The 12,977-nt window shown below is 55.3% G+C and overlaps 1 protein-coding gene across 1 annotated transcript; it reads right to left on the bottom strand.

Annotated features, from left to right (window-relative positions):
* Nucleotides 1–219: 219 nt before the first annotated feature.
* On the bottom strand, nt 220–4,217 carry GBX2 (gastrulation brain homeobox 2). Its single transcript, XM_044003653.1, is given in 4 exon segments — nt 220–1,534; nt 2,913–3,621; nt 3,623–3,990; nt 4,103–4,217. Coding segments are annotated over 4 exon segments (1,737 nt in total). The 3' UTR covers nt 220–989.
* Nucleotides 4,218–12,977: the final 8,760 nt, after the last annotated feature.

Raw genomic sequence — 12,977 nt, 5'->3', positions numbered from 1 at the left:
GTCTTCCTCTAAATTGCTAATGTAATTAATTCAAGGCAGCTCTTTAACCACCCCAGCCCCCTTTGCCTTCTAGATACATTACCCCGTGGAAAGTCCCAGGAGAAACCTTTATGGGCTAAAGTGGGTCCCCCAGGGTCAAGCAAAGACTCAGATTTGGATAGACTCATCAGGTCCCGGACTGTATTCTTTTTTTTCCTTTTCTTTTTATTATTCACAAGACTGAGTTTGTTTAAATTCCATAACTTAGAAGGAGATAAGCTACATTGAAATAAATTAAACACAATAGAGACCGACGTGCTTTCAAACATGGCTTAGTTAAGGATAGGCAACCCCAGAGAGAGGATGCCAAGCCAGGAAAACCAAACAACAAAAAAGGTTCACTTGGGCACCCTGAAAATGTTTGCCCCTCAGCCAACTGGGAAAGCCAAAAAATAAAGGGAAGAACCCAAACGTTTCTGTTTCCTTTTACCTTTGGAAAAGCAAGGAACAACGGCAACAAAAAATACAAAACAAAAAGGTTGGCTTGTGCATACCGCAGGTTATCGGCTTGGTTCTTATCTTGTTTTCTTCTGGAATGTAAGACCTTCATGAAACTGGGGGAGTTGGTCCCATTAGAGTCAAAAAAAAAAATCCTGCAGCTGAGATTCCTTATAGATAGATTAACTATATACAAAGTAAGATAGAATAATACTTAATGCCTCTGTCCAGATTCCGATGTTTCCCTCATCCGAAAATAGTTTTTCAGCATTGTCTGAAATTAATATATTCTCAATTTGCTTGCTCTGTCCAACATTCACCTCTTTTTGTTTGTTTTGTTAAACGTTTTGTTTTTCAAACAGTTCTGAGAGTCGCCTAGGACTCCGCTTTTCTTCGGCTCCTCCTTTGTCCCTGTTTGTGTGTGTGTCGGTGGGGGGTGGGGGTGGTCTTGCCTCTCCTGGCACCTGCTGGGGTGGGGGACTGAGGAGGTCGAGGAGGGGGCCCTCGTCGGCTCAGGGCCTGGCCTGCTCCAGCTGCTGGTGCTGACTTCTGATGGCAAAACGACTGACGTGCACCGGAATGGGGACAACGATCTTGGGGTTCCGAGAAGGCTCCCCGGTCTTGGAGTTGGCGTTGCCGGCCTTGACCCGTTTCCACTTGGCCCTGCGGTTTTGGAACCAGATTTTCACTTGAACCTCGCTGAGTTTGAGCGCGTGGGCAATCTGCGACCTCTCTGTCAGGGACAGGTACTTCTTACAGTGGAATTCCTTTTCCAGCTCCAGGAGCTGCTCGCTGGTGAAGGCCGTCCGCCTTCGCCGGTTCTTGCCAGTGGAGGTGGTGCTGCCCGAGCTGCTGCTGCTGCTGCTACTGCTGCTGCTGCTCTGGGGATTCTCCTCCAGGGCAGTGGCCAAGTCTTCCTCCTTGTGGGCTGCTTGGCTGGGGATGTTGTCGTCCGAGCTGTAGTCCAGGTCGCTGTCCATGGAGAAGCTCTCCTCTTTGCCCTTGGAGTCGTCCTCCCCTTTGGCCTCGTCTTTCCCCTGGCCTCTGATGGCCCCCACTGAAACCAAAGCAAAGGGCAATTCGTTACCCTTCCCGGGTCACCCCTGTCCCTGGATGCCCCTGAGAGAGGAAGGAAGGACTACTGGTTTTTTGCTTTTTTCTCCGGAGGATTCTTCTTCCCAGCAAAGTTATCTCACCTTCTGATTAGCCTGCCTGGGCACTTTGGGTTGTGTGAATACTGGGACGAGCCCAGAGAGAGTGGGATGGACTTTGCTTGGCCGACCCCCAGTTCAGCCTGCCTCTGACCCTACCAGTCCCTACAGAGAGCATGAAGGGGAAGTTCCCAGTCTTTCCTTTACTTGCACTGCCCCCCACCCCCAAGTAAACCTCCTTCTCTCTGGAGGCTGGTATAAACCCAGCAGCTGCCCTGGCTTTCCAGGAGTCCGGGTTTTGCCTTCTTTGTCATGGGGCTGGGAGGGTGCCAAGCCCACATGCCCCTGAATCTCTACATTGGCCTCACAATGGGACTGGAAATGGGGAATGAACAGCTTCCCCCTTCCAGGAGGCCCAAGATGGTCAGTTCTTTCCTCCATGAGGAATGTTATTGGATCTGTCTAGATGTGACTAATGCCTTGGGAGAAGTTGGGAGCCAGCAGCCCAGTCACCCAATTCAACTCGGCTATCCTGGAAGCTCCCCTCCACCGTACCCCAAGGCAGCTCTCCAGGTAGCAGGTCCCAGGAGAGAGACTGCTGGGAACTGCCAGAATTGTGGATGAGCCCTGTAGATGTAGGCCAGTTCAGGCACTCTAACAGTCTGGGGCTTGCCTCCCTGCCTGCCTGCCTGCCTGCCTCCATCCCTCCCTCTATCTCCTGACCCACTGGGCCGTGTGGGGACTAATGTAGGTCTGAGCTGAGCTCCCAAAGTGGCAGGCTGTGATAACAGGCTCCCACAGCCCCATTTCGAGCTCCCTGGGGACGCTGCCGGCTGGGGGACTCCCCCTCTCCGGTAAAGTGTGGACTCGGAGCCTCAAGCTTCCCACACCATGCCAGCTCTGCTTGATCTCTCATAGCTTCCTTTCCTGGGTCTGGCGGCTCAGGCCCGCGAAGGAAAAGGGAGAGCCAGGCATCCCGGCTAGCGGACTGAGAATGGAGAGGGGGCGGGAGGCGAAGGCCAAGGGCTGTCCGAGGGGGTATGCTAAGGGGCTGCTCGTCAACCCAGCCTTGGTGCGCCTTCGGTCATTTCAGGGCTCTAAGAACTGTGTGACTGGCCGATCCTGAGGCTTCCAGGGTTGCCCCTCCTGCCCATCCTGCCCACATCCTGCCATGGTCCTGTCCCCCCCTCCCTCGGTCCCCCAGACCAGACCCCTGCCCATCCCTCTTGGGCTTTGCGCCTCTGATGTCCACTTAGGGAAAAGAAGAGGAGCCGGACGACTCACCTAGGGAAGCCTGAACTGTCTCGGAGGCCGAGAACGACAAGAGCGAGGTTTCTTTGGCCAGGAAAGCTTTACCATCCTCCGACTCGGCCGGGATGCCGTCTGCCTTGTCGAAGTTGCCCTGCAGGGCCTGCGGCGCAAACTTGCGGGCCGCTTCCTGGTGCTGGGGCGAAGCCGAAAAGCTGCTGGGCAGGGTGGCCATGAGGGTGGAGGTGAGGGCCATGCCCTGTGCCAGGCTGGAACAGAAGCCGGTGGGCAGGCTGGGGATTTGGTGGTGGGGGTGTGCGGGCGGCAGGGCCGGCTGCAGGGAGGCCTGCGGGAGCGTGGGGGGCGGAGGGGGCGGAGGGGGCAGCACCACCGGCCGGTAAGGCATGAACATGGGGTAGCCGGTGTACACGAAGTGTCCCGGGCTGGGCTGGGGAGGGCTGCCGATCAGCGAGTCGATGCTGAAGGCAGTGCTACTACCCAGGGGCCGCTGCATCATCATCAGGGAGGGCGGAAAGGCAGCGCTCATATACGCTCCCGGGGATGGAGGTGGAGTGGAAGAGAAGCAGCGGGCGGTGCCGCAGGCCGCCTCTGAGAAGCGCCCGCCGGCTGCCGGCCGGCCCAGCCGGAGACCCTCCCCGCCCGCAGCCTCTTCCTGCCGCGCCGAGGCCAGCGGCGGCGGCGGCGGCAGCAGCAGGAACTGCGGCGGCAGGGGCAGCAGCCCTGGGCGCGGGTGAGCGGCGAGAAGGTAAATATTCGCCGGCAGAGCCCTTCAGACAGTCAGCGCCCGGGCTGAGCCATGGGAGGGCGGGCTGAGCGAGCAGGACAGCGCAGGGCGGCGCGGGGGCAGCGGGCGCTCTCGGCTCCTCTGGGTGTCCGAGAGGCACAGACGGGTGGGGGGTGTGAGGGGAGGGCGGCCTGGCTCTGCCTGCGGGACTCCCCGTGCCCTGGGCGCACGGCTGGCCAGCCGGCGCGAGGGGAGCCTCCCGCGGCGCCGCTCCCTGACTCGCTGGTCCCGGGGCTGCCGCCGCTGGCGCTGGCCTTGGATGGCCTCTGCTGCTGCCACCGCCGCCGCTGCTGCGCGCCCTGGCTGGTCCTGCTCCCGCGGACCCGGTGCGGTGTGGTGCGGTGCGGATCGGTCCTGCCCTGCCCTGCCCAGTCTGGCCGCCTGCGTGCACGCTGAGCCCAGCCCGCCGACGCCCCTCTACCTCCCTCCCGCCCGGGTGCCGCCAGCACCTTTAAATCGCGCTCTGCCTCCTCATTCACATTTTGCCAGCTCCAGAACTGGGCCCTCCTCACGTGGGTGCCTGCGCCGCTCCGCATTGGTCAGAGGGACTGAGAGGGGGCGGGAAGCCGAGCCTGGCTCCGCCTCTAGCCCGCCCCCACCTCACTCCCCTCCCCGACGCCCCCCTTCCCCCTCCCCCTGCTCCAAACCCAGCTCTGGGCAAAGGCAGAGCCAGAAATCCGAAGTGAGAGAAATCAAAGCCGAGTAGGGAAGGAAAACAGCGGCGCATCCTGGGCTGCTACAAACTCTTGAGGCCGGCTCCAGGAACGCCGGCAAAGGCTGGAGCCAGCACCCATACGCTCACCCGCCCCTACAGCGCATCCCAAAGGCACGCCTGCAGTTATAGGCGAGGGTGTAGAAATAAAAATCTTTGCAACAGAAAAGCTCCCTGAGCGCTGCACAGATAGAGGCTGAGGGCCACGATCTCCCCATTAGCTTATTCCCTTTGGGATCGCGTGGAGGATCCACCATTTGGGAACGGGATGCTGCAACTCAAGAGACCTTGCTTCTCCCCTCCCAGTCCTCAGGTAGTGGCAGGAAGTAGCCATACCGAGAGAGTAGGAGCCAGGCTAGAGGGTCTGGACACTCGTTCTTTGCATACACTGCTTGCAAGCGCTGTGCATCTCTAGCTACATAAGAGTTTCGGCTTACATTCATGCCACGCATAGATCTGTGCAGTCTGTTCTACGGTGCACCAGTGCCTGTCTCGTTTCCTCCTCTGCCCTGACTAGGTGTGCGTGCAGTAGGTCCGTAGGTTTGCCCCCTCCCCAAGTCCCCCCCTCCCTGAGAGCGATCCGTTCGGTCCCTCGATTTCCCTTCCTCTGAAAATCTCCCCCCCCCCCCCCATTTGCACGCTTTGCTACAACCGCTCCCCCCCCCCACCAGCAGCAGCGATGATTATGAAAATAAAGGGAGTCATCGCTCAGCTTCGTCCGGCGGGGAGGAAGGAGGGGGTGCTGCAGCCCTCTCTCCAGACGCTCCAACCTGAGCGCGGCTTGCTGATGAAAGCTTTATGGTGTTTGCGCAAATCCGCGCCCGTTTGGTAAATAGGCGCTAATTAAGCCCTGGCCGTGAGGCAGAAAGGTTCGCTTACGCCGGCGAAGCCTCTTGGAGAAAGGCAAGCAGCGACGGCCGTGGGGTGGGATCTCGGGGCCCCTAGCCGCCATTCTCCCGCAGGAAAGAGGCGTTTTGGAATGATTTTAATCTCACGATGACCGCATCCCCACTTCCAGAAATTTAAGACCTCCACAAATTGGGAGGGGGGAGGTGTTCCATGTTCAACAATTCCACCAATAAAGCGAAAATCTCTCTCTCTCTCTCTCTCTCTCTCTCTCTCTCTCTCTCTCTCTCTCTCTCTCTCTCTCTCTCTCTCTCTCTCTCTCTTTCTCTCCTTCCTCTTCTCCCTTTTAAATTGCGCCATTTCATGGAAATGGAATAAAAACTGAAGCCCCTGATAACGAGTTGTGGGGGCTTCCCAAGATGTGTCTAGGAGCCGCTTCGAACTTCCCGGGTCTGTTTGCCTTAACATCTTTCTTTTCTCCCTCCCCCCTTCCCCCCCCCCCGCAGGCGCCTGGCAATTTTTGCAGTAAGGAAGGTAACAAACACACTAAGGAGATTGGGGGGGGGGGTGCGAACTATGTATCCTTTACATGCACATGTAATGGGAAGATAAAGACAAATCGATATTCATGAACTCATCGATCCCGGTCTTTGAAACCTTTCCTTCCTTCCTTCCTTCCTTCCTTCCTTCCTTCCTTCCTTCCTTCCTTCCTTCCTTCCTTCCTTCCTTCCTTCCTTCCTTCCTTCCTTCTTTCTTTCTTTCTTTCTTTCTTTCTTTCTTTCTTTCTTTCTTTCTTTCTTTCCTTCCTTCCTTCCTTCTTTTCTTCCTTCCTTCTTTCTTTCTTTCTTTCTTTCTTTCCTTCCTTCTTTCCTTCTTTCTTCCATCCTTCCTTTCTTCTTCTTCTTCTTCTTCTTCTTCTTCTTCTTCTTCTTCTTCTTCTTCTTCTTCTTCTTCTTCTTCTTCTTCTCCTCTCTCTCTCTCTCTCTCTCTCTCTCTCTCTCTCTCTCTCTCTCTCTCTCTCTCTCTCTCTCTCTCTCTCTCTCTCCCTCCTCCTCTGCTCCAGCCTTGGGATCCTTTGGAAGGGTTGAGGGAGGTAAGAGGGGAGGCACTGTGGCACTGTCTTGCTCGCCAGACACTTCTTTACAAAGAAACAGGCTGGGGAATCTTCCCCGCCAGCCCAGGGGACCCGGGCGGTGCGCCAGAGAGCCTCCTCGGAGCTTGCTGCTAAATTGAAGTCAGCGCCACCAAGCCACCTCCTCTCTCCCCTTCTCCTTTCCGTAGCCACCGAGCTCCCTTCGGAATAAAGACGTCCAGTCAGCGTACCGGGGAGCCAGAGACTGAGGGCAGCCAACGCGCCCGGGATCCTACAGGAATCGCTCCATGATAACGTTGCCTGGGCACCCAGTCACAGCACCAGGGAGGGGGCCGATCAGCAGGATTCGAGATAATAACGATGTTGCGTTTCATAAGGAGGGAGATAAGGACTTGTCCCCCTTCCCCGGGACGGGCATTTTCAAATCCTAGGCCAAGGGTTTGACAGGGTTCGAACTGAACCGGAGCCTTAATGTAGTTCTTTGGGATTAAAGCGGGGTGGCAGCGGGGGTTCTTGGACTTTCCGTTGGATTTATTGGCATTTCTCCCGTGCTCTTCGCCCGCCCGCCAGCCCGCCGGAGTACACTGGCCTCCCACCTGCCCAAGAGCTTGGCCATTTTCTCTATAGATTCCCAGGCTCCCCAGTATACAGGCATCTCTATTGTTCCGTGAACTTTGGGCACAGGGGTACTCTTCAAGGGCTTTGGGGAGAGGGGAAGCAGCTACTGGGGGCCTGGGTGCTGGTTCTGCATTCCAAGGTCCCCAAGAAGAGCTAGGTGGGTCCAACCGTGGCGGGATTTGATGACGGGTTATTTGCTCCTATAAATCGCCCAGCCAAGTATTGACTCCTTTTATTAGTGAGTTCCGAGGGCTTCCAGAGTCATCAATGGGGATTTTATTTATTAGGGGGCCTCTTCCTCGTCGGCACCGTGGCAATATTTCCTCATCTAATGTTTAACTGCTTAGAAAACGATGCTCGGTGCCATAAAAGTATCTTTGTGTTCGGGCGGTGATTAACAAGGCCAGCTCCGGGCCCCGGACGCTGGTTGGCGGCCTCCCAGATTCGAGCCTCGGACCGCAGTTCATTTGTAAAAACAAAACAAGACCCTTCTCCAGTTTGGCCTCTGCCTGTGGCGTAGATTTACGGGCTACAGGTGCAGCGCTTAGTCCTCTGGCTCTCTCGCCTACCTGTGTACCTGGTGAGGGTCCCGGAGGGCTACTACCCTACATCAAAGCCATGGATATGTGGGTAGAGTGCTGGGCACCACTTTGTTCTTTGGGCGGGATAGAGCTTGCTTCCCTTCACCATCCTCTCCCCCTCCCCCCGCGGCGGAAGCTTGCTACGATGGAGACTTACTACAGTGTGGGGGTGGGGGTGACCCCTCTTCTGACTACAAAGCAACAGCAAATGACATGTAAAGTATATTGCAAACCTTAAAGCACGACATAAATGCTAGCAACAACAATTATTATATGCAGTCACACTGGTTTGCACTGTTTAGGCGTGAGAGAGACCCTTTTTCCCTCTCCCTAGCTTCTTACCTGGAAACCTGCAGGGGGGGCTTCTTTGGGGACCCTGCTGCGACAGCAAAGCAACATGCATGCAGAATGATTTGCAGGGCAGTCCCTTTACAATCTGGGCGTGAGAAACCCTGCCTGCTCTCTTCCTAACTGACTACTTGGACACTTGCACTGGAGGGCTCTTGGGGGCCCCAGTTCGAACTGCAAGCTCTCTATGCATGCAGAATGTTTTTCTCTGATGTCAGCTGGCGACTTGGTGAAAACAGTCCCTTCTCTCCTCTATATCCCCACTCCCTTCTGGGGAAGAGACCTAGCTTTCGTCCACTCTTAAACTCTCATCTAACTGCCTTGTGCCCGCCAAAGGCTCGCAGATTCCGGCTTTAGACAGCCTCCTGTCCTCCCTCACTCCCTCCGCCACCTCTCGGGCCGGGAGCCTCTAGCACCCTCCAAGCCTTGGGGCTGCAGGAAAAACCTTGAGTAATTAAGTTGTCTCCAAGCGGTAGGGCTGCTCCGGCCCGCATTTGCTTGCAGCTGTGAGGCGGTGGGGGTGGATGGCATTTAAATGCAAAAGTCTCTGAGGATGGAGAATTCCAACTTCAGCCTGACAGCCAAGCCAGAGGAGCCGGGAAGCAGCCCGATTTTGCTCACGCTCCTCTGCTCTTGGCTGAGGGAAGAGGGAGGACAGTGAAGACAGGGCTGCTGCTTGCCTCCCTGCCTGCCCGGCAGTTAAGGGAGGCAGTTTGCAATGTCCGGGCCCTAGCCTGCCCCTCTCCCTTCCCAGAAACTTTCTGGGACCCCGGACAGCTTCAGGGCCAACCGTCTTTCAGGCAGCCCTCCTGCTTTTTGAGTCGTGGCTCCACAGCGTCCAGCTCTCTTCCTTGCCCTCACCTCTTTTCTCCTCCTGGGCCTTGCCCCAGCGCTTGGTCAGAAGTGGAGACTTGGGCAGTCCCGGGACTTGGGCCCGGTTGGGGACTTCGCCATCTCCCCCTCCCGGCCCCCCAGCTAAGCTAGAACAGTTCCACAAAGGGGTTCTTGTGTGAAACACCCCCCTCCCATCAGACACACCAATTTGCAAGTAGCAAAAAGCATTGAAGCCCTCGTCTTAAAAAAAAAAAACTATTTTATTCAGGCCTTTTTTTCCCCCTTTAAATCTGAAAGCCCCAAAATAGACTCCATGTGGCCAGAAGCGAAGTCAGCCCCTGGCTCGGGCTTTGAAATCGCTCCAGCAATTATGTAAAAGAGCCATTCACTAACAGGGGGAATTAAAAGGGGGCTCGCCTGCTTCCCTTTCATTCCGGGCCTCTCATGTTTGGCTTTTCAAAGCCCTTCCAACACGAGGGCTTTCTCCGGGACAAAAGGCGCAACAAAAAAAAGTCCCCAAACTTGTAAATTGAACGTCAAGGGAACTTTAAACAATTTAAAGCCCATAAATAATGATAAAGGGGACTGGCAAAAACGGCAAACCCATTCAATTAATAGAGTTTCCCAAGCAAAGATCAAGTACTCGCTAGAATAAGAGTCTGCCTGGCCTATTCTTCGCTTCTTGGGCGCTAGGGGAAAGCGGGGCATGGGGCTGGCTTTCTCAAGCGCGCTGGCAAACCAACACTTTGGGGGAAGGGGGGAGGCGAGGAATTTATAGCCAGAAAGTTTTAGTTGTCTTTGTGTGTGTGTGTGTGTGTGTGTGTGTGTGTGTGTGTGTGTGTGTGTGTTTAGACATGAGGAGAGAAGCAGGAGGAAGAGGAAGACTTGTGGCGTTCAAGGCGCGCGCGCACCCACACACAGAGGCACGCACACAAGTGATGGGAGTTGTGACCCTTTCAAGTTGTGAGGGTGCCCCGCTCCTCCCACCCACCAGAGTGAGCTTGGACCCCAGTTCCACCCCCTTTCCTGCCCCACCCTCAGTCCCCTGGGTGGGTGCACATTCAGGGTGGCGGGGGAAGCCTGTGCTGCGCCAAGGCTTCACGCGATTTGGGCTCCAGCTTTCTTGGGAACGCCCTAGGAGGGTGGATGGGTGCGCGTCCATTTCCCCCTCCACAGTTGCCTGGGTTCGGTTTCTCCTGGAGGCCCGGCACCAACCCAAGCGCCCTAGCTCTGCTTCGCTGCAGAGAGAGAGAGAGAAAGAGAGAGAGAGAGAGAGAGAGAGAGAGAGAGAGAGAGAGAGAGAGAGAGAGAGAGAGGAGAGAGAGGAGAGAGAGAGAGAGATCCTCTGTCATTTATCAGTTTGGGAGCCAGGAGTTCTGTCTTGGTACCTCCCTAATGGCTGGGGTGGAGTTGTCAGGCTCCCAGACTAGGGGGGCTGACCGAGCACTCGGAAAAATGTATTACCCGGCTGCCTCTAGGCACAACTGTGTGTGAGGGTGAAAGGCTGCCTAAGCCACAGTCCAGCTGCCGCCTCCTCCTTCTCCTCCCCCTCCTTCCCCCCCTCCTCCCCCTTCTTCCTTCTTCCTCCTCTTGCAGATCTTCAGGTCCATGATGGTCTTCCAAAACCTCCCCCAGGGAAGCGAGTTGCTTGTGCCCAATGAAACTGACAAAAGGCCCTTTTCCTCTGTCCTCCTCCCTCCCTCCCAAGTTGGAAAGTCAAGAGGGGAAGTCTCAGGGGCCAGGACACCTCTCCATTCAGTCGTTGGTGAGGAAGACTGCGCGCGTTCCGCTTGACCTTTCAGAGGGGTCTGATCCCCAACTTTTTCTGACCCTCTCCTTCCTCCACCCGAGTCCGGAGAGGGCGTCGGGGGAATCTTTGGCCCGCTCGCAAGAGGCTTCCAAAAGCCAGACGGAGTCGAGAAGCTAGGCTAACGGGCAGAGAGCTCTGGAGAGAGGCGGCTGGGCCGGGGACCTGGGGCGCCTCGGCCATGGCCGAGCCCGGAGACTTCCAAGTGAAGCTCTTCCCAACACACCCCAGGGGCTGGAGAGAGAGGGAGAGAAATAATGGAACCGAAATGGGTCAGGGCGACTGGGGAGCTGGGTCGGACTTGGCCCTTCTCCACCCGCTCCAGGAGGCTTTGAGCCTGAGAAGGCTGCGGCCGCTCCTTGACCCTCTGATCCTCCCCGCCGGGGATTGGGGGCGGGGGTGGGCGAGATGAGAGTGTGGCGTGAGGCTTTCTCGGGTCCGAACTTTATCTGCCCCCCAGATCTGGCCTCCGCAGCCCCCTACAGGTTTCACCGGACTTCAAACGCATCCTAAAAACAGTAGCCGGACTTTTATCTGCATCACACCCGGCATTGGGGGTTGGAGGTGGGTGGAGATCACAGAGATGCTAATCCCTTGGGACGAGTAAATAGAAGCCCCCCTGCAAAGCACTGGGGAAGGAAAGGGCTAGGAGAGAGGCTGCAATGGGCCGCCTGAGGGGAGGGGGGGAAGGGAAGAAGCTGAGGGTGCTGTTTGGATGGATTGCCCACCCACCCCAGGGGAGGGAGGCCCTCTAAGAGGAACCTCCTCCAGCGCTCAAGACAGGTCCTTATTCCCTGGAATCGTTTCCATTTGTACCTACAAAAATCACAGGTACCCACTGCTCTGCTTCTTCCGTCCTCACTACAAACCAAAGAACGAGGTGAACCCGGTGGCAGCATCTGGACAACTTGTACAGACTGGCACCCTGAGGCTCAGAGATGAAGTCACCAATAGAGCCGGCATTCCTCAAGAGATAGGATTCAGTCTAGCCAAACCTCTCACGTTGCAGAGGAAGGCACAAGATGAGAGACTTGTCCAAGGGTAGTTGGAGATTCTAACCCGTGGTTAGGGTTCTCAATCAAAGATTCTTTCACACACACGCATACACACCACTCTATAGTCATCACACACCAAATACTGGTTGAGTGAAAGACAGACTTTGGAAGCCAGGATGAGAAGGAGGAAATGTCCTTTCTCTGCATTGATCTCTCATCCATTGGCAGCAGCAAACTTTCTAGTCTCTACGAGCAGATCAGTGAATTTAGAGTCAGAGGACTTGGATTCCAATGCTGCCCCTGTGACTTCCAGCCTGTGGGCAAATTACCTTACCTTTCCTAGTCTCTTTTTCCTCCTTTGTAACCAGAGGGACCTGGACGGAAGGAGCTCTAAGATCCTCTCCAGCGATAAAGGTCGGATGCTATGATTCCCCCATCGAATGAATGGAGAAGAAAAAAAAACTAGGCTATGTTCCCACTGTCGGTTCCTCCCCCTTTGCTTCTGGCTCTGTCCTAGGCCAGAAGGTCTGCTAAAGCTGGACCCAGAAGGGGATCCCAAGCAGGCTGAGGGATGGAACTTGAACTGGGGCTGGGGCTTGATGTGCAGGGTTGCTTTTTCAGTGGCAAGCAAGGGATCATTCCTGCCCTTTTAAAGAGAGGCTTTAAATGAGAAGATTCAATAACAAATGCCAGGGAAAGTGGGCTGTCCTCCCTGCAGCCCTGGCTGATGTGTTCCTACAGCAACAGCAACAGCTGTCATATCACAACACCTCATCCCTAACATACTGAACTTCTCACATTGCACTTTGTGATTTATGTGAACATATTGCAATCAATACATATCTCCACATTGACTATATACCATATTGCTCACTAGATCTTCTATCTTTCTATTCATCTGTCATAGAGGGAATCCATAGAGTAGATAGAGAGTAGACCTGGGAGTCAGAAACAGGGGGGTTCAAGTCTCACCCCGACATATGGTTGTGGCCCTGGTCAAGTCACTTAAGTTTTCTAGGTCCTAGGCAGCTCTTAAGATTGCAAGGTTCTCACCTGCATTGGGGAAAGGGGTTTCCTCCTCTGGCATTTCCCTCTACCAATGAATTTATGGGTCCAGCCCCAATTCGCATCTCCTGTCATCTGTAAAATGAAAGGTTGGCTCTAGGTGGTCTCTGAGAATGTTTTGCAAGACAGGCAGTGTGGGGAAACATCTAAAGAGCTGGCCTTGGACTCAGATCAGCTGAGGATGACATCACCAGGATGTGACATTGAATGTGTGTGTGTGTGTGTGTGTGTGTATCTCCCCCCCCCATACACACTGGAATATGTTGGATCTATAATAGGTAGGAATCATTTCCCATATAAATGTACATCCACACCTACCACACTACATGAATAGGATGGAAGTGGAACAGTGATTTTCATTGCTCCAGGGAACTCACTCCCAACCATCAGCAAATTC

This window comes from Dromiciops gliroides, chromosome 4, assembly GCF_019393635.1.
Source record: "Dromiciops gliroides isolate mDroGli1 chromosome 4, mDroGli1.pri, whole genome shotgun sequence".
NCBI classification, from domain to species: Eukaryota; Metazoa; Chordata; class Mammalia; order Microbiotheria; family Microbiotheriidae; genus Dromiciops; species Dromiciops gliroides.
The sequence above is the reverse complement of the archived record's forward strand: the minus strand, read 5'-3'. Positions and strand labels throughout refer to the sequence as shown.